Genomic DNA, 27,905 nt, shown 5'->3' on the forward strand with positions numbered 1-27,905 from the left:
AAATCTGCAGCTTACATGAGAGATTGATTCATTCTTTCTACCCATAGGTACCTGGAAAAGCTTATTGGTCTTGAAATTGTGATGACGGAGTGTTAATAGCTGTGGGAGGCTGAGCGATACTAGACCATATTCTGATTACAATCTTACTTCCCTACCCTCCCAAACACTTCAAACCTAACCTGAATTGTCATCTAATATATTACTTATGAACTGATGGCATTCAAGATTAGGGCTCTAAACCATTTCCCAGCTAGGAATCAAAGCTTTCATATGACATTTGCTACTAGCTGCAGCTGTTTTCAAGATAATGACCACTAAAAACATATTGGAATTAGAGTGAGGGGATGAGCAAAATTGATCAGAACATGATTTTAAGATCCTTTGTTTCACAACCTATTAGAGACAACAAACATAGCAAATAAAACAGGACCCCAAGCTTTTCAGAGTTAAAGTATTTGTTTATAGACAAAATAGTTTGTCTGGAAAACTATTACATATTTTGCTCTAAAACTAAAGGTGAATCTTCATCTTGGCAGAGTGCATGTTAGTGTCCCCTACACAGTCTTCCTTCCCCACTCCATATGTATACATTACAACTCCCTGTGTACCTCTTAGACTCTCACTGATATACTAATATATATATATCCCCTTATAATTTAAACCACTGAGTCTCAATGTGACTTGGAGGACTATCTTGGTGTAACTCACATGCCTAAGGGCCAAAAGAAAGGAATATAACAAGAAAAAAAAACTAAGAGAAAAGAGTAAGAAGGTGTAACTTAAAAGTAGGCTACCATTATTTAATGTACGTCTCCTTCAGCTCCTCATTGTGTAATATATATCAGTTTGGCCTCTCCTATCCATCAGTGAGTCTAAGTAGTTATAAGAGAGTCAGAGTTGAAATAAATATAAACTTGCACCACCTTAAACATACTTCTACATTTGGCCTTAGACTTATAAATGGTCTCTTGGGGGAATGTGTTTTTTACACTAATAATCCAAGACCATATAGTAAACCCAGGAGATCAGACCAGAGTAGTTTTCATTCCCTGTAGATGCTGTTTTAAAGTTTTGTTGTATTTGTCATAATTAAACTCCGTTCCCAATTCACCAGTTTAAGAATAAGCAGCCCAGCCATGAAGCAACCAATATACAGTTCTGTAACATGAAAACTTAAGCTCTTCTGAAAGCAGCCAAAGTATGATGTCAAGAACTTAATTTTTCTTACCATGAAGATAATCTAAACAATGCTTGAGCTAAAGATACCTGCAGAAATCAGAGTAAAAACATGTGCAGGTTATACAGTGATTTAAGTACGTAACTGCACTGAATATACATGCGCACAGACACACATCTATATATATATAATCATCACCACTACATAATGGGTTTTTTGAAAAAAAGGTGACAGATTCAGAGAGATTAACAGTTTTCTATTAACATCCTAGAGAACTGACAAACAACACAAAAGGACAGAGATTAGAAAGATGAGAGAGAAATACAATGAGATTCTGGAGAAATAAATGCTAATACTGTTCAGGTGAGACATTTTAAAAACAAAAACACAAAGTGGGAAGGTGATATCTGAAAAGCAGTAATGCTATGAGAAAGGTAGCAATAGCAGGTAGCAACATTAACAAATTCGTAATGCCATATGTCAGCAAAAAATGACAATGTGATTTGGGCCTCTGCATTCAGAAGTATCATATCCCATGTGATGCGCTCTCTCTCTCTCTCTATGCCACTGATGAAATAACACTTAGAATACATAGTACAACACCGATTAATCAATACCTGGTTAAAAAAAAATTTCAGGTCTTAGTGTGGGTCTGCAGCCAGTGCCTCCTTTGTCCAATGTGGCTTGGCAGCCCCATACCCAAACACATCATCTTCAGCTGCCTTTCTGGAAATCTGCTAGCAAGTATCTTCTGATCACTTTTTTGGGTCACTAAAGCTTACCCAGCCACTTATGTTCAGTGGTAGGTGAATAAGGGAACAATAGAAGTTTCAACTACAGACTGGTGTCCCTCTCATGATTGGGCATGGCATAGTAGTCCTTTTCACTCTGTCACCCCGTGTTGGCAGCTATTCAGGCCATTCAGTGGTGTGTTCCCTCTTGTGACTCAGCCCTCTGGTTGGGACAAGAGAGCCTCACTCCATCCGTGGTAACAAGAAGTCCAAACAAAAACCTGAAGTCTTAGGGCATGTCTACACTGTGATGTAACCAAGGGTTAGAATAACTCAAGTTACCAGATATTGGGTTTGTTAACCTAGGGATTAAGCATCTACACTCATTTATAACTCCCAGTTAGGAACTATTGAACTCTGGGTCCCAACCTGGGGCTCTGGAGCCAACAGTGCATTATGCAGACCAGAGTCCAACCACCCATATCTCAGACTTCCTAACACCCTCCCAAAATGTGGCCGTTCCAATCCTTTGTTCATCGTTCAGTGTGGGAAAACTTGACTGTCCACAAAACTTCACTGTCCAGAAGACAGTCAGCCCATAGGATTGTGGGATGCTTTTGGTGGACTCCCAGAGCACAAGTTCAGTGGGGCTGCATCTGCACTTTAAAGCAATAGGGCTTTAACCCTGGGTCCCAGCTTGGCTCAGACCCTCCATCCTCAGAGTCATGAGACCCTGGGTCCAAGGCCTAAGTTAGCACAATTTGTGTGTAGATAAAAGGGGACCACGCTTAAGCCTCAGATTGAACCCTGGGTTTATAGTGCAGTGTAGACCTACCCTCAATGACCATAATTTGAGACTTATACTGCCACTCCTGTAAAGGTTAGTAGGGAAATCCAGGCCTAACCCTAACTGGGTTCTAGCCCAGGGCCCTTGTGATAAACTGCTACGGTCTATTTCTTTTGATCCTTCACTAGTTCCCTGAGCTGCTTCCCACCTTTTTCTGTTGCAGACCTGAACTCTCCAATCCTCGCTCCCTGAAGTTTCATCTCTGGGTATGTCTACACAGCAGTTAGACACCCATGACTGGCCCATGCCAGTTGACTTGGGCTTGCAGGGCTCAGACAGTGGGGCTATTTAATTGCAGTGTAGACTTCTGGGCTTGGGCTGCAGCCCGAGCTCTGAGACCCTCCCACCTTGCAAGGTCCTAGAAAGTGGGCTCCAGCGGGAGCCCAGAAGTCTACACTGCAATTAAACATCCCTGTAGCCTGAGTTCCAGGAGCCCAAGCCAGCTGGGGCAGCCAACCGCGGGTGTCTAACTGCAGCGTAGACATAACCTCTTTGTGCAGCTTTTCCCAATTTGTTGCTGAGGAGCTCTCACAGGTCTCTATTGGCCTCTGCGGCAGTTGCCTGGAACCCCTTTCATCCATGCTGCTCTCTTCCCTCAGGGCCAGGCTCAGGGTATAAACTCCCTATTGCAGCTAGTCTCTCAGTCCATCCTGCAGGAAGCACCCAGTCTGGTCCTCCTTAGCTGAGTCTAATTACCGGTCTTCCCTCCAAGCGTCACAGAATGGGTTGCTCCACTTCTCCCAGTTACTGTCAGTATGGAGCTTATATACCCCATCACAAGGATCATCAGCACTACACTCTGGTACCTGGAGCATAACTGCACTACTGGGGCTGTCCACCGACAATCTTTGAATACTACTTATTCTGCAAGACAGTCACCTCACTCAATGCACAGGATCAACAGTCGGTGAAGCAGAGAGCTGCAAGAAGAGGAAGGACTACTGGACTCAGATAAGCTGAGCTCAGTTCTTGGCTCTGCCATAGGCTTCCTACATAGCTTTAGGCAAGACCACATCATCCTAATGCATACAACGCAGGGGGCTGAATTGTGATTACACAGACAACTTTAATCCCAGCATTTCCAGATATAAACTGAGTTGCTCGTGTAACTGAATTCAGACTGCAGCACACACAAACATAGGCCCCATTCCCTCAAATACACTCACGGTTAACCTGAAGCATTCTCATGCTTCAAGTTAAACGTGCACTTTGTAAGTCTCAAGAGGATGCATAAGTGTTATCAGGATCAGAGTCACATCCAGTGAGAAATGGGCATGACTCCGTTTCTCACATTCAGCTAAATCCAGACTATGAGTTTCTCTGCTGCAGCTCAAAAGCACAGTACTAAACTTGCACCCAGAGGAAGGTGGGGCTAAGTGGCTTTAAGCCATATTTTTGCCTTTCTGGTATGAGCTGCTCTGGGGACTTAAACAGCCCTGGGAGCCTGTCTAGGTTACAACAGCTTCCCTGGGCTGCCCAACAACCTCAGGGCTGCCTGGAATCTCTACAGTGAATTGGACACTCCTCCCATCTCCAGCATACCTCCCTATTTCAGGACTTGTAAACAGACCCTCAGAAGACAGTCTTAGGTGTCTCACTAGGTAATCATCCCCCTGGATGGAACTGTGATTTTTAGGACTCCTCCTAGCCCCAGCACAAAGGGGCTGGTTCAGAGAGGAGGATCTCACCCTAAATCAGAATTTAGCTCCTAATTTTCCTGTTTGAGCTGATCTCTTAATATATTCAGAACATAAAGCTTGCACAGTTATATGCCAATAAAGCACTGGAAGCCTAAAGGTGGTAAAAAGTACAAGTAATTAAAGCAAATGTTTATTGGGTCCACCACACCTATATTCTTTATGATTCCCTTTGCTTTATTTTAAAAAACGGAAGTGAAAATAACTATGTCCCTATTTATCATGTATGGTCCTATTATTTCAGTTTACAGGTAATTTATACTTTTGGTTTTGGAATATGTAGCCTCAGAGGAAAAAGAGGTAGTCTGTATTTTAGCCTGGAAGACAGAAAAATAGGCTAGGTTATTTTTAAAGATTTATGAACTACAATATAATATAACTATTTTTAATCCAGAGAGAGGTTTTGAAGTTAAGATTATGACCTCTAGGACACTACAATCCTAAGCCTCTCCTCTTCACTGGGGAGATGGCGGATCAGCTTTTTGTGTTCCAACTCACACATATGGTATTAACTCTAAGAAGTTTTTGTTTTCAAGCACCTAGTCTGTGCCAATTTACTTAAAAGCTAAATCCAGGGTTGGGAGAGGGGCTGCATATTTTTCAGACCAAACCAATTTAAATCAAAAAGTGCCAACATTATGAGGTTAATGTCATGTTTTTCTACAGTAAGCAATTTCTATCACTACTTAAACGACAGACAAAAATGCTTCAAAGATTAATTTTCAAGTACTGAGCGGAGGCCTTTGGGTATTGAATGCATATATTCAAGTGGGAGCAGCAGCAACCACTGCAGTTGAGGGAGCATAAGCCCCCTGATTCTAATCTCCTCTTTTCAGACAATTGTAACTATGAGAACTTTTATTTCTCAGGTCTCTGGGGGAACTTTTTTTTTTATTATTATTATTATTATTATTATTATTATTAAAGTTTCAGCAAAAACAGTGGAACTATTTTGGAATATGGGAAGAGTGAAATAAATTAGCTTGTGGCAGGGGGTGGGGAGAGTTGAGACAGAGATCTAGTGCCAAAGTGTCTGGAGGTATAAAAGCAGAAATGTAGTATGGAAATGTGTCTCACTGAGGAGTCATGACACTGAGTTAAATTATTTATTTGACTGAATTAGAAGCCTTTTGAAAAACTACACCTTGCACATGGATTCTGCAATTAATATAATTTTTAGTACATTTGGGGTCAGATTCTCTTGAGCTCATCAACCCATTTTTCCACAGACAAACCAAAACCAAATCCTTTCCACCTATCACATACACCAACCTCAAATACGAGAGATAGTTAATATTTCCTCATCTGTCAAGTGAGTCACTGTGTAGCCAATCTGTAGATTAGTTCCTTGCATTTATATTATAAGTGAGTGAGAGAGAGAGAGAGAGAGAGAGAGAGAGAGAGAGAGAGAGAGAGAGAGAGAGATCATCATTGCCACAAACCACAGAATTTGCTCGATCTCTGACAGATTCCCTCTGAAGTACAAAATAGCATTGGCTTTCTGTGCTATCACGCAACATTGCAATCTCAGTTTGCTATTTATTATATCTCTCAGGTGCTAGAAAAAAACAACTTGCTTTCAGTGAAACTAAAAATGACAACTTTGTAGAAACTGTAGCAATTTTGAACAACCCTTTGCAGAGCTATGAAGATTTGGCCAGGGGGAGGCACACCAGTGGCATCTATATTTCACTGTCTGCCACTGCATCTTATTAACATACACATTACATGCACACAATGAACTCACTGAGAAAATGGTTTAGAACTCCCCTGAGGCTTCCCCTCCCCCGCCCCCCCCAAACTTGAATTCCATGTTCAGTGAGTGGACTCTGACGAACTGTCTAGAAGAGCAGGATTTAGATTTAGATTTGATCTGTGAGGATCAAGGGTACAGTATCTCCTTTATCAACACTGAATGTATTTGATAACTGAACAATTTGATTTGAACTGAGGATTTCTAACTTCATGTACCATATGTCAGCCCCACAGAGATCTATCATTACGCTATACGCAGTATTAACATACACATAGCTCCACTTGCAAATTAATTTTTAACTAATCTATCCATTAAAAAATTTACACAGGCAAAGATCAGACCCCAAGGAAAACACTGCATTTACTTGTGATGGAGGAAAGATTCCTACTGATTCGCATCAGAATTTTTCCAACGACTGGCCTCTGAACTTGCTCTTTCTCTACCTAAAATGATAACAGACTCTGAGGACTTGGAAAATAGAGAGATGTTTGAGCTTGTTTTGACACAATATAGTAAATATATTTCCCCTGATTCAACATGGTCCCTGGGTCTCTCTGTGTAGAAAAACAAGCTATAAAGCTTTACAATATCACATAAAATCCTGTGTAAAATATGAAGAGGTTTAACACGAAAGAAAATCATCATCAATATCTCCCTTTCCAACACATTAACAATATATGTGGTGTACTCACTTGCTAGTGATTGGGTACAATAAGTCATTAAGATAATTGCAGCTAATTAGACCCTATTAAAACACAGTAAAGATTGTATTGCATTTATTTTCAAACAGGACTATAAAAGACATAAATTGGGTTTATAAAACAGCTTTGAAAGCAATGAGAAAACACACTAATATATTTTCACTGGTTTTGTAAACAGTAAACTATTATGATTCCTTTCATACAAAAAATCTGAATATAAAAACTGTCCTGCTAGGAGAAGGTTTTCTCAGTTTTTGTTTCTTTTTTTAAAATTAAATATTTAAGTAGCAATATAGGGTCTGAAAGATATAAAGAAATATTGGCAGCACATTTTGTCATGATATGTTGGTTATAACAAAGAACTGGAGCTAGGAGGTCCTTCTTAGTTCAAACCTTAAAGCTCAGCATTGTTTCAGCGAACACACTTCTTGACCTTCTTTGGCTAATCAATTTTGCTCTAAATAGTGTGAAAGCTCTGGCAACAAGATGCTGCTGCTACTAAGTTGAGGTTGCTTGGATAAACAGAGTATACAAAGATCTTTCACTGGAAGGCAGTTATAACTTTTATAAACTCTTAATTACCATAACAATGTATCCCTAGGCTTATTAGCAGCGCCTTTAAAGCATATTAAGCCACAAGCCAATCAAATACCATAGTTGCTTGACCAGTGGCACAGCTGCATTTCACTTACATATTGAAAGACAATCATGGCAACAGAATGAGCGTCCAGGACCAAAAAGGGTGTCGGCTGCCAAGTTACACTTCATCTACTGTTAGATATATATAGCCCTTGGCCACATTCACATACTGGGAATGCTTTCAATTCAGTCTTGTGACCAGTCCGCATTAAGAAAATTTTGAAATATAACAAACTGAATAATCTTGCAATGACGGTGCTACATGTGTTCAGTTAATACCATTGTGACAGGGTGGTACCAGGCCTTTTGCGGTCCCCCACTGCTGGAGGTCTTGCAGTCCTACCATACCTTGCACCAGGAAAAGAGTAGCAAAGGTGAGGCTTCCAGACTTGCCTAGAAAGGCTGCAGGAAAGAAGCCAATCAGAGCCTAGCAGACTCAGTTAAAAGGAGCTACAGGGCCTGAGTAAGCCAGTTCCTGGCTGGGACCAGAAGGGCTCTCCGCTTCAGCTACAGGAACCTGAGCGATAACCAGAAGTTGAGCTCTGGCTGCATTTTGCTTTCTGCACGGAGAGCATGGATCTAATGTACTAGGTGACAGGGAAGAGATCCAGTGGGAAGCAACCCAGGGAAAACAGTAGCAGCTAATTGATGGAGTTGAAGGGAGCAGTGCATGACTGCTGTTTGTAGGGTCCCTGGGTTGGGACCCAGAGTAGTGGGTGGGCCCGGGTCCCCCCACCGGCCACTAGGGAAGTGGCCTAAGCCCCAAGAAGGGGATAAGATTCTATACTAAAAGCCCAAGAAAGGGGCTGGAATTTAAACAGACCCAGAGATGGGTCTGAAGACCCAGGAGAGGGCCACCCATTTGTTGGACTTTGTTACCCTGGATGGGGACTGAACTGAAGAGATGACCTGGCTGGAGAGCTGGAGCAGTCAGAACCAGTGAAGAACAGAGTCTCAAGGGAGAAAGCTCCGGGGGCAGGGACTGAAGGAAGAAGCTCTATAACAGGGCAGGGACAGACCCCCCCCCAAAGGGTCTGAGAACTGAGCCCAGAGATAGGGCTAAAGACTACAATGGGCACAGTGATTGGCCCTGTTTGGACCTTTGTTACCCCAGAAGGGGTTCATCCACTGTTGACTGGGTGACTTAGCCGGAGGACTGAGCCACAACCTACAGGAGGCACCAGGAGAAATAGAAAATTGCAGCACCACACCCAGCCGCCAGGAGGCACACATGAAAGGTTACTGCACGCCAACACAGCCATGTTGACAACAGTTTCTTTATGGCATGCTCATGCTATGAATTGAAAAAATCATGTGAAATGATTAAAACAAGTATTTTTGAATCAACCAAGATTAAAGACTAGTGAATATAAATTCATTTTAGACAAATGGGAGGTTTTTTGCTCCATTGCAGTAGCTTGCACAGTATGCGTGTGTGCAAAAATTAAATTTTCCTGTAGACCAGTTTGGAAGTACTGTACTGCAGCTCCACCACTGCAAATCTGTGTAATTAACCTTTTTATTCTAATTCTATAGGTGATCTCAAAGCAAATATGCACAGATTTAAATCTACTATTTTATGGTCTTACCTTACACTGGTCCCCCGCAAACGTTCATCTTTTAAATACAGAAAATTATTATGCCTACATAGTAGTGGCACACTTTTAAATCTCCACAGATAACTTTGATTAAACAAATCCAGAGGCTGATTTACTCCCACTGCGGCTAATGCTAGTGTCACTACGAACTACTTATTTCACAGCAGGATTTGCCTTAGAGACCACATTAACATTATTACTCCAGATTGATCTACATTGTTGTTTTGGATTGATCAAAGAGATAATGCTATATATGGCATTTCCTAAAGGACACTGCCTAATGTACTAAATATAAACACTGAGCAGGGAAATTTATCTTAAATATTACCGTTTTATTAACAATATGAAAATATATTAGCAGCAGCTCTACATTTCTAGCAGTATATTTAATTTGAATAAGGATGTCTTTTTGCTTTCAAGTGTTTATATCAAAATGAGTCACTGAAATGAAATCTACAAATACAATACGGTCCTGCTAGTAAAATATATAATATATATAAAAATAAATCACATGAAAAGAACTGAGTACTTAGTTAAAATACAGAATTTACAATGAAAGCTAGCCTGTAAGATTTCATTTGCCACTGAATGGCTTGTCTTATGTTAGAAACCACAAAATATTCTTTTTTTCTGGGTTTCTATTTTTATTATTAGAACTTAAAAGATTTGGTCATTAAAAAAATATTAGCAACAATATAGGACCATCCTTAAGGCTTCCCACTCCCACAGAGTGCTAAGTGCCCATAATATCGATAGCATTTTGTCAGTGTGACTTCAGTGGGATTCAAGGGCATTAAATGCCTTGTAGAGTCAGGCCCTAATATTTTAAACGTGTTGTAATAGTCCCGCCTCCCCCCCGCCATGATAAATTCTACAAGCAGATAACAGCCCTTGAGGCTGTTATGCACCCTCGGCTCTGGATACAAACTGACAACACAAACTCACATCTCAGTCCATTTTCTACCAGAAGAGCCAGCAGGGACTATTAATCAAACGAGACACAAAACAAGAGTTTGCATATCTTTTAAACAGATACTGTTCATCTGTTATTTAGAGTATGAAATACATCAATACACTACTCAGTGTTTTAAGACCAGTTGTGCAATACTTAGAGGGAACTTTTCTTTATAAAGGAATAAACATATGAAGTATAGAAGTTAACTATCAGCCTGAGATAGGCATTAATGAAACAGTCTGTGTGTTTTTAAAATCTCTAAATAAAAGTGTTTGTTAAGTAACAACAGATGACACAAAGCTAAATGTGAATTCAGTAGCTAACTTGGTTGGAATTTTATGGAGTGTGGGTAGCCTTTGTGTGGGCTTCTGCAGCATAGTACAATCACCATCTGGCTTCTAACTTCTACTCTAAGGCCTGGTCTACACTGGGGGGTGGGGGTGGGTATGATCTAAGATACACAACTTCAGCTACGAGAATATCTTAGATTGACTTAGAATCACTTACTTCGCGTCCTCGCAGCTCGGGATCGACGACCGCTGCTCCCCCATCGACTCCGCTTCCTCCTCTCGCCGTGGTGGAGTTCCAGAGTCGACGGCAGAGTGATCGGGGATCTATTTATCGTGTCTACACTAGACGCGATAAATGGATCCCCGATAGATCGATCACTACCTGCCGATCCAGCGGGTAGTGTAGACATGGCCTAAGTATAGTGACTGTTAAATTAGCCTGGTAAGTAGAAAATGATTTCAGCCCTACCTTAATTTAGGCTGTTCTGCTATGCTGTGTGGCTTTCTGTAATGTGTTCTTAACCAACGTCTCCAGAATACAAGTATGTTCACCTTAATTTGTTCAACATTACTACTACTTGAGGAGGAACCTTTCCATTACTTCATGTGAAATCACTTGGATGCAATATTTTACTTACATGTTATGTATTTCATATGGTGCTCTCTGACCCTAATGTTCTCAAACACTCTAGTAGTTGCAATATTCTGACCATACAAAAAAGAAGACTCCAGTCTGAACTACAAATCTTGGTATCTCTCATCCGGAAATGTTATTTTTCACTTCTCATTATGTGAAGAAAAAGTTAGCAGTCACTGTCTTATTGGAGATAAACAAACTTGGAAAAACATGAAGTAATAATACAATAGATACTGAAGTAGATTTCAAAAGTTTTCATTATTTTCTGTATAGTTTATCACACCCTTCTATTTACCAGCTACAAATCTGATAACAAAGCACGCTCTCTTTCAAATGTCAAATTATCTCCAGGACTTGATTTTTTCAAAGTTCCCTCTTTAGCAAAGCAATATTCATCATAATGTTCTGAATGCTAAATCTTCTAAAACATTGACTTTTCACTTTAGGCCCAATCCCACAGCATGTGGTACACAGGCAGAATGCTGTGCCCCTACAGAGCACTGTTGACTTCAACAGGACTACTCTCAGTTAAAGATGTCTGTCTTTTCAGGATCAGGGCTGTGATTGGCTGTACTCCTCACACTGGCTCTGAAAGAGCTGAATTAGGCCAGGTGGGCTCAATCAGCCAATTAAGCTGCAAATGGGAGATTTAGGCTGTATGAAGGACACTATTTAGGAAAGAGGCTCACGTGTGAAGGAACAGGCAACACTTCTGTAGAGCCAGGAGGTTGGCAACAGTTGCAGACATCCTAGAGGAAGCTTGTAGTCTCTCTCCCTGAGATAAGGGAAAAGGAAGGGGAGATAGGAACCTAGGAGGAAAGGGCTAGGAACCTAGGAAGAAAGGGTTACCTAGTAGGCCTTAGAGAGAGGCATGGAGAATGAAAAGCTTGGAAAAGCACAACAGGAACTAGTAAAGGGGCAAGAGCAGTAAGGAGGATATAGCCATAGACCTTAACTGCTCACTGTAGGGCCCTGGCCTGGAATCCAGCGTAGAGGGCAGGCCTTGGTTCCTCTACCATCCATTGCTGAGTGGTACTGCTAAGGGCAGTGAACAGGAAGATTTGCCTGAGTCACTGCAGGTGTGACTTAAGCAGGAAAGTGGGTGTGAGAACGGCCTGACACTGCCAGCGCAGAAGGATTTTGAGAGACTCCCCCAGAAGGGGAAATCAAAGTGTGACCTGACTAGAAGACCGAGTCACGAAGCAGCCATCCTGCGACTCTGTGAGCGGGAGGAGAGCAGCAACAGTGGAAGAGGAGAAAAGGGGTGCCGAACCAGAAGTAGGCATCGAAGAGCACCCTGTAACAGGGTATTAGACTGTGAGATCCTTGGGGCAGGTAATGTCTAGAACAGTCTGGGGTGCTGTTGAACCAATGAATAATAGCAACATCCAGGTTGAAAAATATGGTACTGAACATTGCAAAAATGTATTTAGGACTATCACTCAGCCAAGTACTTAAGGGAGCAAAGCGACAAAGAAATTATTAAAAACATGTGAATTATTAATAACTTAATATAGTTAGTATTTAAAAAACACCAAAAGCCATGGTAATACTGCCAAGGCAAGTTATAATCCATATAGTAATATCTTCCAAACAAATTGCTGATGCATAAAGATAATATCATCACTGTGTAACTGGACTGACTGACTTTAGGACTCCTGTTTGGTATAGTTCCTGACACAAAAGATAGATAGGAAATAGTTTCCAACATCAAATTGTCATACTGTTATTTAAAAGCTGACATAAATTGACTTAATATGCAGTGGCTCTCTGGCTTCTGTCTCCATGAAAAAACAGTCTTGAATAGTTAACAATTCTCAAATGGATGTTTTACAATTGATAAGTAACAAATTAACCTTTAACAAATAGCTTCTCAAAGAACAAGGGTAAATGACACTTGGTCAAAACACATTTTAATGAAAATCTAAGAGAACCCAAGAAAATCTAATTTTGCCCTTCTGCACATATGTTGTATACCCTTGTTTTCTTGCTGATCTGTCCGTTTGTCACTGGGTGCACATTTTCCACATGACATGTTGCTATTTGAGCAAGGAAAAATACAGTTGCAGAACTCTCATTTTGTGACATTTCAATTTCTGGACAGTTTGCTATTGCAACAATAGGTGATTAAGTGGAACACTTACTTTTCTGTCTACATTGCTACAGATGTTATAGTATGTATGTGATTTTTAACCACTCCTAAAATGAAAAACTATACGTCTCAAGCAGGACTTCCTTCCACAAAAACTACCAGGTTTGAATTAAAACCCATCAATTGTTGTAAAATTGACAAGGAATGGTCATGCATTTCTCCTCAAACAAACAAAGCCCTTTCCTTTCCAGTAGTTTTTGTCTCTTCGACTTTCATATTGAATTGTTCTCATTAAAATATATGAAAGGAATTATGCATCCAGTGCTGAGTAAGATTTATGTCTCATCCCTCCCATGTATTTTAATGAGAAAATAATACATATCAAAATTAAACATGAGCAAACCAATTAAGGAAATGTAAAACTGCTCCCAAACTTTACCCATTCCCAGCCCCAAGCTGTGATGAATTAACAGCTCAACCAAGTACCTCAACTAGGTATTAAGCACATTCCTATTTAAGCCACTGTGGCTTGCAGGTGCTGTGAGGAAGGCAAAGAACTTCCCCGTCCTCTGCCAGTTGGCCCATGGGAGAAAAAATTCCTTCCTGACTCATGGTTCAGGTGAGTAGGGTAGGCTGCTGGAACAGAGTTGAAAGAGGCTCCACATGGCCCCTGCCCTAAGTTAAATCCTGCGAACTGGGGAATGCTGGCCCGTGGGTTCCAGAGATTTCCAGGGGCTGCGGAGCTTCCTGGTGTCCCTCAGCAAGTGTCTCCCTCCCTTGCTGCTGGGGCTGTCCCTTTCACGGCCAGCCCTATCATCAAGTTCCCCTACCCGTTGAGAGGTGTGGGTAGCATTTAGTGAAACCTCAGCATGAGCGTTGATAGTAATGTTATATAAAATCATCTTACTTCAATGGGGATGGGGCAGAGAAAGGGTTAGAAAGAGGTTAAGGGCTTTATAGTGGCATTATATAAAGAAAAGTTGACCTAAAACATATAGTCTTGCCACTACTTTTAATTCTGGAACAATTAACTTAAGTTGACCATTTTGAAGTGTTAACTGATTGCTTCTGGACAGGTAACATCTGTAACTGACTCTCTTTTTATACAAACCTTCCCAGTATTTTTGTCCAAATACAACCCCACACAATTATGCCCCTATGGTATTACTCAGCACTTTCCCCACAGTGGAATTCACACCTTTCATAATTCATGAATTACAGGTGGCAAAATCTGGCTGTAAACCTTAACAAAGGTTTCTATTTTATAGTTGTTATCTCCATCACTTAAATAATTACTAAGTTGGCATGTGTGTTGTGTTGCGTTTTTGTTTTGTTTTTTGTTTTAATTAGGTAATTCCATTTTAGCAGAGACAATCACAAAACAACCAGGAACAAAATTTTCATTTTTGTCTAACGTACCCCAGCAGGACCATGGAAACCCTATGTCAAGTCTTAATAACTGCAATGTTAATTAGATTTTACAGGAAAACAGCCTATGGCAAAATCAAAGAGAAGATCTGAATATGTTTCGATAAAGCACGTTCCTCGCACTGGACTGCGTGCATAACTGAGAACCTGAGGTGTCATGAGAAGATCCTCATGGTGCTTTCTTGAAATTCACATATAAGCACATCTCTTAATAATACACATCTCTGTAAGATCACAGATCGATAATATTTTCTGCATTTTTACATTTTATAGGATCTTAAATAATATTGACTCTTATCATAACACACCATTAATACCCTGATGTTTATTTTTCCAAGTTTGGCTCAACCTCTATGCAACGAGGTCAATCAAATAACCTTCTTACTATTTAAATAGAACAGGCATTTTAACAATCCCACATTCAAAGTGCAAAAACATTCCAGCATTGAACACTGCATTCCACTGAAAGCTAAAGTGTGACAGATGCCTTCACAGTAATTGCCAATCAGCCTCTACACAGCAGCTGAAAACACAATACATCACTTTGATCTCCTCAGCTCTCAATGTATTCACAATCAAGAAATCTGCGTGACAAATATGAAATCTGCATCATTTCCAAAAACTGTCTCCATGGAACTTAAATATGATAATGTACACTTTGTTCCTAGTCTACGTTATTTCAGATCCTCAGATTACCTATTATATATATAAAACAGTACACTACCCCTTGTAAAAAATGTAAGATAAAACATGCATTGTGTCTGAAGAACACATTTATTTCCACTACGTAGTACAGCTGAAATAATTATTTTTAAACATCTAAATTGTTGCAAGGGTGGGAGAGGAAGAGATGCTCACAAAACATGCTGAATGAAATCCACTGCTAATTTTCAATTATACTTCTGGGGTGGGAGAAAGCATGTGAAAAGTTTGTCTGATTTTAAAAAATATACTGTGTGAAGAAGTTGACTTACATTTGGCAGGCAGGTCATATCCACAAGTAATTTTAGCTTGTCCAGTCTCACAGCCACACAAATTGCGACATTCAGCAACTAGGCAGGGCCCAGCAGCTCTGTGTATACAGCCGTCCACTACAAAAACAAAACAAATGGATTAAATGTTAACTGATATGTTATATTTATATGGGTATGTGAATACAAACAGATATTTACTGCAGATTTAATGTGTATAGTGTGTGTATGCATGCATACCCATGAGTATATGCATATGTATATTTATTACGCACGTATACAGGTGTACAATAATATTTTTGTACAATAAAATATTCTTGGAGAATAACACTTAATATTCAGTCAGCCAGCCGTTGAGTGGGAAAGAAAATGCAGTAGAAAAAGCAAAGCATATTTCAAAATGTTATTACCGCTATTTATAAAAAGAGTAACAGGAACATCTAGCCAAGGCTCTAGGCCACAAGTTACAAAAACAAAAAGTTGATCACCCACAGACCATCATACTCCCCTCTACTGCACACATCTGATTTCTCTCATATTATATAGTCCACGGATCGGCAACTTTTGGCACGTGGCCCATCAGGGAAATCCGCTGGCAGGCCGGGACAGTTGGTTTATCTGCAGTGTCCACAGGTTTGGCTGATCGCAGCTCCCACTGGCTGCGGTTCACCATTCCAGGCCAAGGGGGCTGCGGGAAGCGGTGCAGGCTGAGGGATGTGCTGGCCGCTACTTCCCGCAGCCCCCATTGGCGTGGAACGGCGAACCGCGGCCAGTGGGAGCCGCAATCGGCCGAACCTGCGGACGCTACAGGTAAACAAACTGTCTCGGCCTGCCAGCAGATTTCCCTGATGGGTCGTGTGCCAAAGGTTGCTGATCCCTGAGATAGACTATACAATCTCACTGGACTACTCAGTACCTGCATAACATAAAATCCCAAGAAGTAATGTTCATCGATTTGAAAATTACAATAGTTATCTTGTTTTGACACTTTTTTACTTTTGTGCAATACTCAAAAGTTAATTAAATAATAATTACAGAAGATTGCAATTGCAGCTAAGTATGCAAGAAAACTAGTACGGTTCATAGATCTCATTGCCCCCAAGAGTCAGCAATAAGAATCTCAGCAGTAGCAGAATAGTAAAAATACAGGCACAGCATTTTTGCCATCTCAACAAGCAATCAAAGAAATCACATTGTAATTAGCGAACGGAGTACAGGAAAGGACAGTACAAAATAAGGGAAACATTAATTGAATCAAAGAAGTAGTTACCATGTGACATTAAGTCAGCAGCAGTGTCAAACTCCCATCAAAAGAAAACTGCAGAGCCACCATTGCTGGTGAAATGTTTCCCATATAGGTTCAGATGTGATGTTAACACAAAAAATAAATAAATAAAGTAGAATAAGCCAAAATATAGGTGTACACATATTTAGACACACACAAAGTAAAAATGTATTACATATGTACTATACAGTTGTTTCATTCATATTTAACCAGTTAAAAGTTTAAGGGCCTCAGGGATAGCAGGTTTGGTGGCACTGTTCTATGCAATGATGAAGAGCAAGAGAGGGACAGGATTTCAAGAGCTTGCACAGGAAATGAATACATTCTAGTCTCTGTGCAGTTCTTGGAACTTCCCGCATGGTGTCATATGGTGGCGTGGCAGGGCTAGACTGGCTGGATATGTCACTGTGCAGAGCCACTGACTGTTCATTCTTCAACCCCTTGAAGCCAGGATACAAGAGCTTGGGGAACTCTTGAAACCCTGAATGGAAGATTTCTTCCCCCAGCACACTGGTTGTGAAGAGTGTGGACTTGCTTCTCACGCTGTTGAACATCTCCATAAGGTGCTGAATGCCCACAACCCTAATGAAGTTAGATCAAGTTGAGGGCAGTTAATATCCTTGCAAGACTGAGCCCTTACTGCATTTTAGAATTTTGATTGCTCTCTTTGATGTGCTTTATGCCTGTGTTACTATTCAGACAGCCCCCATAAAACTGTATACATGATTCCTTTTAATCCATCCTGAACATACGCAATAAAATTTCCAACACGTCATTCTGAAGAGTTTTATCCTAATCAATGAGAGAGAATTCAAGAATTCTGTTTTGTAACATTTCCATTGAAATGTTTCGCAGTTGTCTCATTCAAAACAATATCTATAAAATGTGTGTCAAAAAGGCCTCCAGACATAAGCAAGTTGCGTGCTACTTATCATAATACTGGGTAATTACTGATCCATTGTCCAGCTATCTTGGAAAAAGGACAGGAGACACTGGATGTAGTTTAATTAGGTTGAAACTTTATTCTTAAATGTCTTGGAGTAACCGGCAGATAAAAGTGTACAGGTAATTCTGTAATCATCTGAGGGGGGCTTCTGTCAGCCCTCCCCCTTACCCATCCAGGTCCCCAGCCAAACCACTGCTGGGACCTCACCAGCCCCCCTACTCGAATGAAAATTAATGGGGGGGAGCTATAAAGGGTGGGGTATTGGCTCTCTGCCGTACTAGTCATGGGAGTCTTTTTATGCTCCTTTAAAGAGTATTTCCTTTAAATCCTTTACCAGTCCATTTTATCTGGTCACTGTATCCCTCCCCTACAGAGTACCTGCACTGGATATCCACCCCACATTTACAAAATGAGCTGTAACATCATAGCCTAACTCCTGTTTTACATTCACCCCAGCTAAGCTCCTTCCAAACCCGCTGTGGGGACAAAACCTGGTATTTCAACAATTCTGTGGGTGAGAGGGTGGGTGCTACTTCACATAGTCCAGATAAAAGAGGGATTGGCTTTTCCTGAACCAGTATGGACCTGTACAGTCCCTCCTCTTTTCCGATCACCTGGGGAAGATGGGCTAGCGTCGCCACGCTGACCTGGTCACCAACTGCAGCAGAAAGTCACTCCCTGGCTCTCTAGCCCTTAAAGGTGTGCACACAATTTTCCAACTAGCCAGACAACGGCCGCCCACCGCTTAATGTGCAGTGAGGTCATTACCAATTATAGTCGCATATAATACAAGGCTCCCTACTCCCTAGATAACCTAAAAATGGCATTTGAAATGCATTTAAAACCTCCATTCAGTTGACTGAGATGCTAATATAAAAATTTAAGTTTCTAACCTGTGGGGAGTGGGAAAACTCTTCAGATGTTTCCAGCATTCATATTAACTCTGTTTAATTGAGGGACTTTCCCAATCCAAGGATAAGTAGAACCAATACACCTTGTGACCTCAAACATTTTTTGTAAAAAAAAAAAAAAAAAATTCTTTACAACATTAAAGCGTCATCAACTATCAAGATAAAATACTATTCTGAATTATTAATCCTTTCCAGTATTATGCCCTGATTCACAAAGGCCCCTAAATTCACTTGGCACCTACGTTTCCAAAGTAAAAGTTCCCTAGGTGCCTATGTTTCAGCCTCTGGGTGTGCACACTGCTGCATCTCTCTGGGCATCTGGACACCTCTCTCTCACCTAAAACGAACAGTGATTCACAAACCAGGGAAGATAAGCATTTGGCTGCCTAAGGCATGAGCAGGACCTGATCCAGTTAGGCATGCTCAGAGGTCACCTATCAGATTTGGTTCCATTCAGAATCCAGTCGGAGGAGGAAGTGGAGTGTGTGCCCACCTTATCACTTTTAGCCCAGTGGTTAGATCTCTTGTCTGGGATGTGAGACACCTTGGTTCAATTCCCCCCTCTCTGCCAGAGGGAACGCACAGATGTGAACAGGGGTGAGATACCTGTCAGGAGAGTGTTCTAACCATTGACCTATGGGATATACTGATATGAGGTTCCCTCACTCTCACTCCTACTGAAGCTGTTTCACTGTGGATAAATAATAGAAAAGTGGTTGAAACAGGGGGATTGGACTCCAGGGTCTCCAACCTCCCAGCAGGGTGCCCTCACCACTAGATTACAAAATCATTCTCACTTACACTTGCTCTCTCTCTCTGGATAACCATCATTGGGATAAATGGAATCTGCAAATTTTATATAATTTCTAGGTGAGCTTCCTTTTTACATATAACACCATAAAGAATTATTTGAACAGTTACTACTGCTGCATTAAAAATCATCATACTCGGTAGAAAATGTGAATAATGGAAATCATCATTTACAATTAGATGTCGGTATATCTTTAGTAAGATAATATTCTGTAAGCCTAAAAATAATGTGTGATAATTCTCATTGCAAAAATACATGCAATGAAGCCTACTGCCAAAATGAGAACACACTGCATAATATAAAATATCTGGCAAAGGACAGGAGTGGCTCGGCAAATTTGAATGTGATACTTCAGCTGCTGTTAAAACACGTCTTAGCTATTTTAATTCAAAAATCATGTACAGGGCATGCATTGAAGATTTATATGAGATATTTCATTTTCTCCAGGAGTGTGCTGACTGGCAATGCAAGCTAGAGTGAAGTAAGTATTGTTAGCATAACTTAACAAAAATTATAAATAATGGTGACAAGTCAGGAGGGAAAAAACGATGGCCAAAGATATACTGTTATTGTATAGTAATGGAGGAAGAAATTTACATGATATTATTGGCACACTGCCATATTACTTTTTTATAAAAAGATGAAGACTCTTCAACATATTGGTTTAAGACACTTCAGCTGTATGATCAGTTTGATCTATAGCTGATCTGCATTCCTGGAACAGATTTGTTTCACTCGTTTGGAAAATATTAACCATTCACCACTGTTTCTCTCTTAGAATCCTTGTATACAACTAATTGTAAAAATACAGATAATTAGGATTAAATCTGATCTAATTTGTATCATGTGACAAAGATAAATAATCACAAAGAGTCACTTTCTTCTAACACTGAACAAAAGCTTCATTAGAATAAGGAGAACAGTGTTATTCCTAAAGGTATTCTGTCTCTTTCTGTGCTTCACTGGCGAACTTCTGCATAGAACTTTCCTTAGGCACCTCCAGTTGGCTTCCTGCTACAGATTTAAGGAAACAGTGCACATAATGATACCGACTGCCTTTGTAAAGCACTTGGCAAACTATGGATGAAAAGTGCTAAATAAAAGCGAGGAATTATAATCCCGACCCGTAATCCCCAAATTATCATATGGATGAAGAAAGTCCTACAGATCAAATCATCAGCTGTATGTGACAAGAAATCATACAAGAGTCAAAAGGGTGGAACCTCTCAGAAATGTAAGCTGCATGTTGGACGTGCTTTCTGGTACAAAGACATCTACTTACACTTTGTTTTTTGTTTGCTTGTTTCAACAGAAATAATTCGCCAAAGTTGTCAAAAAATTACTAAATGTTTCAGTCCACCCAATCTGCATTTCCAGGCAGACTTCACAGACTGTCCCATCTCTGAGTTGGAATAAGTAGTTTGTAGGCGAAGTTTTGGTTATCAGCATGATTGTTGATATGACCTGAACATGTCTCCTTCCTCTCTACCCATGAACTCATTTTCATGTCATGAACTCAGATTTTACTCTATACTTTAAATAGTTAATGTCTGTACAAAACTTTGAACATATAAAGCACAATAAAAACAAGTATTTTTGAAAAAGTATCTATTTGTCATTTAAAAATATTAGCAATCCCATCACAACCTCTATAATTTAGGACACACAAGAGACCGTATTTTTTTTTCTTAACATTCTTGGAGAAGTAGTTAACTAAGAAAAACCTCTTCTCAGTGCTAACATGATCAATGGTATGGAGTGCACAACAAGGAAGTAAATTGTTTATTTTATTATTGATTGAAAATCACTGCTTAAGAGAAGCCATAAAGGCAAAATCATTTTGCAATGGAACTTTGTTTTCAGGCTTTTGAAAGTGTATTAAAAACAATTATATTTAAAGAACACCTATAAAATGCTGTCATCAGTGTCCTTTTATAGTACACAGTAAAGAACATTACGAAGTTAACACTTCACTCATGAATTCTTTTTACAGTAACCATATGCTAAAACTTTATCTGCTCTTTGGAAGTAAGTGGTTAAATTATACAGCAAACACTAGACAATTTACTGATGTAGAATGTAGGATAAATGTATTTACAGAAAATCTCTTAAAGCTGCAAATGAAGCAAAACCACAGAAAATGCAGAATTAAAGGTGCCATGGGATGCTGTTTAAAAAAAAAACAAAAAACCTCAGCAGATCGAGCTTCGCAATGCAGATGGTAATAAAAAATGGTAAGGTAATCAAACACAACAGCAAAACAATACAGAACTCAGGGGAAGGACTCAAACTTCTTTTCTGACCTTGTATATTGAGTCTGGATGAGCTGGAACTCACTGTATAAACAACATAATCAGTGATGTGATATATAATATATTTTTTAAAGCTTTCCCCTCCCCCAACTCCTGTTTTTCAGTTTCTTTCCCAGATTTACTTGTGTCTTCATCAGGAAGTTCAGAAGATGTAATTAGAAAAGTTACTTGTAGGTGTTGGGTCTGTCATGCCATACTGTTTTCCCCCCATGAATGTCAGGACTGAATATAAATTAATATAAATGGTTGCTTCAATAATCATATCAGATGTAGTTAGAAGGAGGGGCAGTAGGGAGTTGTATTGGCAAGTTTATAACACACTTGTAGTGCAGTCAGAACTCGTGTTCACTACAGAACTCCTTACAGGAAAGGGGCCATATGGAAACTGAAAAAGAAATGATCCCAGTTAGACAAACTGCAAAGCATGTCTGGGAAGTTCATCAGCATCAGAGTGAACAACAGAAGCTGACTATTACACAAACATTGTTATTTCCTAACACTGGTTACTTTAATTTCCATTGACCAGCCCAGAATGATTCAGAAGATGAGAAAAGAGATAAAAATGAAAGGACCAAAACCACAATTAAAACTGAGACTGTCCAAAACAGGCTAGATTTTAACATATAGGATGCAATTTTCCTCCTTCACTCAACTCCACTGAACTCCATGATGTTACACGGGTGGTAACTGAGATGAGAACTCTGCCCATAATCTTGTAGTAAAAGAACCTTCATATGAGATGTTAACACAATCCACTGTCACTTTGCTGTGCCTGGATAGTACCTGGACAACCGGGCACCAAAGAGAGCTGTTTACCAGTGCTGTAAGGGATTTCACTGAGTCAACTCAGAAGCAGGAGCAATAATTAATGAATGAAGAAAACAAGACTCATCAGAGCACACCAAGCAGGACAAGTCAGCAATTTAGGGAACACAGACCGCACATGGAGATGACAGGCAGAGAAAGGGGATACAACCCACATAGGGGGTAAAGCCCAGAAACAACAACTTTCTATGTAGCTGAAGAATAAGTGCAGGAAGTGGATTTGGTTCAAGAAGCTGACTTTTGCTTGGGCAAGCTACTAGATTGCCTAAACATTCCATATCTTAGGCCACCTTAAGTGGAGTCCACTGTACCTCAAGATTAATTGTATCTTGCTAAAGGTATAACTCACCTAGTGGGCAAGTTAATTAAATCGGACAAAGAATTATTTAAAATTAAATGGTATGGTTAATATCGGTTTTATTTTTGTAAATTACAGTTAATATAAAGTCTCTGTAGTATTTAGAAATAAGAAAATATTGTGATAGTATATTAATTATATTATTAATTTTATTTCTCTTTTTAGTCTAAGCTGCTTGAGACATTATACAATAGTTCAGAATGAGCCTAACCCAGTTTTCAGTTCAGTCAATGGCAAAACTTCCACTGATTTCAACAGAAGGACCCAATATATTAAACATATTTTCACTCATAAAAATACGACAATAACATTATCCTCTAACATAACAGCCAGGAAAGCAGATACAGGGGGAGTGCATGAGGGGAAGGGAAAAATAAGTTTGGGGTAAAACTGGGAGAGCTTGACTGAGATAGATGTCAAGGAGAAACGAGTGCCCTACCACCTGCTGCTATGTGGAGTGATGGTGGAATCCCTAAAAGATAAGTGGTGTCAGAGCAAAGATGCCAGTCAAGACGTGACTAGAGGATAATAAAAACACCATTAAGCACTTTAATGAATTGAAGATTTTTAATCACTGCATCCATTTGACGGGCCTCCAACATAATTACTACTAAACATTTTGTACTTACATAGTATTTACCATCCAGGGATCTCAAAAAGCTGTACAGACATGAACTACTTAAACCTTTCAACTATTCTGTGAAGTAATATCTTCATTTTACAGACTGAGAAACTGAGGTACAGTTACCCCAATTCAGCAAGGTACTTCGCTGAATGGAAGACAGAAGGATTTTCCAGTGTGCGTGTACCTAAATCCATGCTCTTTTTATTATTATTAATTATTATTATTATTATTATTATTAAGAGGTGCTTAATACTTGACTCAGTGGAGTCAAGCCAACAAGAGCAGTGAGTAGTTAGCACCTCTGAAACTCAGGCCAATTTTTAGGTGCCTCATTGTGGATTTTAAGTGCCTGTGTTTGAAAATGTGACTTGCCCAAGGTCACACAGAAAGCTTAACTGGAGCTGGGATTAGAACCCAGGGTCTCCTGACTACCCATTCCCTTGTCTATCTGATGGCTCATGCTTCAGAGCAGGCTCAATAAAGTACTATAATATGAATTACAACAAACAAGCCTACTGATAACAATAACATGTGTGTTCACTTTTATACATACACATTTAATAATGTGGGAGACTGGTGTCCCAGAATGATTTATCCTTCTATCCATTATTTTGGAGACTGCCATTATCTATCATCAAGTGATCATCTCCTTTCCTCAGATAACAACTGGAACTTCTTAAGAAGAGTACAAAATACAATAGTAGGAACTTTTAGGTCAACAAAGCTACAGCCGATGTTCATGCATAAAAGCTGCTAATCGGTCCAACGTTACCAAATGGTGGTAATGTAAATCAGGAAGAAAACACAGGTAAAGCACACTCAGAGCATTACTGGTGAATTTGTTAACAGAGGCTATATACACAATACAGCTACATTAGTATAAGTTATGTCACTCAGAGGCGTGAAGAAGTTACACTGACCTAAGCACCGGTGTGGACAGCACTATGTTGGCGGGAGAGCTTCTCCCACTGACACAGCTACCGCCAGTTGCGGGGGCTGGAGTAATTAAGTTGATGGGAGAGCTCTCTCTCATCGGCTTAGCGCATCTGCACAACTGCACTGCTGTAAGCTCTGCAGTGTAGCCCTAGCCTCAGAGGGCTATTCTACCCTTACTGCATGTTGGTAATCAACATTACTATGTGCACACTAAGGAAAACAGATCCCTCTCCTTTCACATTTTGACTGATGAGTTTTTGTTATATTAGGAAAATGTTTTGCCATATCAAGGATATGGGGAAATTTAGAATACATGCAAAAATGGATGAACTGTCCTGCAATGCTAGAGATCAATATGCTAACTTCTTTGAATGAAAAGCAAAGTGTTCCACACAAAAAGCATTTGTTTCATCTGCCCCTTAGGGTGCATTGTTTTTCAGTCCCAATGCTGCACATCCAATATGTAGACAGAGTTATAATGTCAACTGAATTCACACTTTCATCAGCCCATTCAAACAACATAAGGGCTCAGTGAAACATGGGTCTTGTAAACTGATATGAATGTCACACTTTTGGCAGTAAAAAACAACTAGGAAACAGTCCAGTTGAATCTTTCAGTGTTCTTCCCCATCCAAGAACCTGACATTAAGACATGTGTGCAGGAACCACATTCTTCCTTTAACTGTCCAGACACCTGACATTTCATTTTCTCTTACAAATGAGAATATGGGGCAGTCAAGACCTTAAAAATATTGCATCCATCACAACAAGAAAACCAAGACACGAGGACCAAAAGTCTCAACTTTGTTTCACTGTTGCAATGCTGTTCATGTTTTTCTGGAGACTGATTCCTGTCAGAATTCTCAGCATTGTAAAAAGACTCCAGTTTTGAAAAACTAACAGCACTAAAGGAAACATATCACAACATGTAACCTGGAATCAAAGACAATGGATTCCCTCTTGCCCCTCCATGCCAAAATTTAACTTTGGAATGAATCATACTTAAGTACCTAATGTTCCTGTAAAAAGGCAGGGAGTTTGATGAACTGTGATGGATAGAATATCTGTCCTACCGATTTTAATGAGGAAAACCATTAGTTAATTTTCAGCATGCATTTAAAAATCTGTGGCAGTAAATGTAGTTTTGTTTTAAAGTAAATTGTTATTTAGGCCTAGGGTGTCTGGGATTTGCACATTACGGTGGAAATGCTGCATACTTCATTCTACCACGAGTATCCCTCCATCCCCATTCAATTTAGATAGTACAATTTAGATTCAGTAGTACATTCTATTTCAATAGTGCCTTTCCTTTGGAAAAAGTTTCAGAGGAGCACTCTCAGAAGGAGCAAGTCTATTTATCTTCATGTACAAATTCCAGACCCTATCTGTCTATTGGCAAAAATGTAACATTCAAACAAAACCTCATTTGCTGTCACATCCCTAATATTTAAATAAGTAATAGAGGACACTTCCTCTTTACTGAGGCATTAATCATATGGTAGGATGAATGAATTAAATGGTCTTTGCAGCTCATTAACCTATCATATATTTCCAAATTAACAAGAACCGCCATTAAGTTCATCTACAGACATGTTAAATTAAATATTCAAATTCTAAACAAAAGATGAAAAAATTGCAAACTCCCCAGACGGGCAGTGTTAAAAGAATGAACTGAGGAGACGGGGCAGGCAGACAGGCCTTCCCCTAGATTCTGATGCTGCACAAATGCAGAATATGAACATCTTTCAGATGTATATGAGCATACACATCTCTGTCCCCCCACTGTCAGCCAGGTCTTCTGACCACACCACCAGTGTGAACACAAATATATTGCAGTTAGTTTGACAGGAGTATTGCTCACCTGCAAGGAGTAACGAGAATGTCAGCAGGGAAACAAAAGGTGGGGTGGGTGTTTTGTTTCATTTTGTTTTAAATACTTTCCCTTCTCACTGTTTGAAAGCACCATTTTCTTTTACATTTTGGTATTTTTCCTTTCTCTTTCCTGTAGTCTTTGTAGTTTTACTACTTCAGGTGAAGGGGTGAGAGATTGTAGTGGCCATCTCTGTTACTAGCAAAACATTTTGAAAATTTTGAGTGCATGGGCCAATCATGGAAAATGGATTATAGTAGCCAGAGTAGAAATTTGCGTGTTCATAGTACAGTTATTAAACAGTAATCATAGTGATTATACAGATTTATTCACTGTGATTGGCTAATGGTTGTCAGTCACAGTTCGAGGATTCACAAAGAATAGATTGGGAAATAATTGTACAGCAATTCTGCAAAATGGAGCCTCAACAACTGGTGTGTTTTCCCTACAGTCTGACAGGCTGTGACAATTTCATTCCAGGATAATTGGAAATGCATATTGACACCTAAATACAGTGTCAAAAATCAACTCTTTCCGCACTGAAGTCAAAGGGAAAGAGATTCACTATCTTCACAGAGACATGGTTGATTGCATGAAGTAAATTACAACTACTCACACACAAGTCTTTGCAGGTTTGAGGCCATAAATCTTCAGTATAGATGATTAAGTATAATGCCTCTACACAGCAAGTCACTAAAGAATGGGGATTTTAATTACAGGGATGCAATATGGGGTTGTTTCAGGCACCTGAAGAATGGAAGCAGCCATTGCAGAAACAGGATCCATTAGAGCCTTCTGAAGCTGAAATGGGACAATGCGGTTACCCACTCCTCTGAAGATATCCTCGGGTTTGGGCAGCAGGGAAGCAGATTAGTCACACTACCCATCTCTCCAAAGACAGAAGATGAGGAAGCAGGCTAAAGAGCCATGCTATGAAATCCTGAGAGAAAACAAGGAGAGCCCAACTGGACAATTTGGAGGCAACTGAAGTGATATGGGGGGATATTTGCATTTAACTGAACAACTCCACCTCCTGGAAAAAAAAAATGAAAGAGCTAAGGAGAGTGGGGTGCAGATCTGGTGGAGAGGAATATCTCTGAGTTGTGGTTTCAGGTGTCATAGTATTTGAGTGTGTCCCAAGTATTTTTAAATGAATAATCTCTCCCTTGTCTGTCTCTTCCTGCAGGAGAAGTAGCTTGACTATTCATATTTTGAATGTTGGTTTTATGTTTGTGAGAGTGGGTCTGTTGGGGAGAGGAGAGTGAAGAAATTAGTGGGGGAAGGTAGAGTTGTAGAAATGATTTATGCATTTAGTTCTGAAAGCCTCTATCAGGATGCCCCCAATCCTGGGAAAATTCTGTCCCCTGTACACACAAGTCTCCCCCTATTGGCCAATTATTTCATTGTTCTGAGGGAACACAGCTGTCATGCTAGGTCATGGTCATGCTCGGAGATGCAATTTCTTATGTAGCTGGGATCCATCCCAAGGAGAGCTATTGATATCAGG

The 27,905-nt window shown here is 39.9% G+C and overlaps 1 protein-coding gene across 3 annotated transcripts in view; it reads right to left on the reverse strand.

The window, feature by feature from the left end:
* Positions 1-27,905, reverse strand: part of MACROD2 (mono-ADP ribosylhydrolase 2) — a 1,293,068-nt gene that overhangs the window by 841,981 nt on the left and 423,182 nt on the right. For all 3 annotated transcript variants that reach the window (XM_043544021.1, XM_027828001.3, XM_037896105.2), the window contains exon 5: positions 15,523-15,639. In XM_043544021.1, coding sequence (XP_043399956.1) covers positions 15,523-15,639 — 117 coding nt within the window. The remainder of the gene's footprint in view (positions 1-15,522; positions 15,640-27,905) is intronic.

This window comes from Chelonia mydas, chromosome 3 (genome assembly GCF_015237465.2).
Source record: "Chelonia mydas isolate rCheMyd1 chromosome 3, rCheMyd1.pri.v2, whole genome shotgun sequence".
Lineage (NCBI taxonomy): Eukaryota > Metazoa > Chordata > Testudines > Cheloniidae > Chelonia > Chelonia mydas.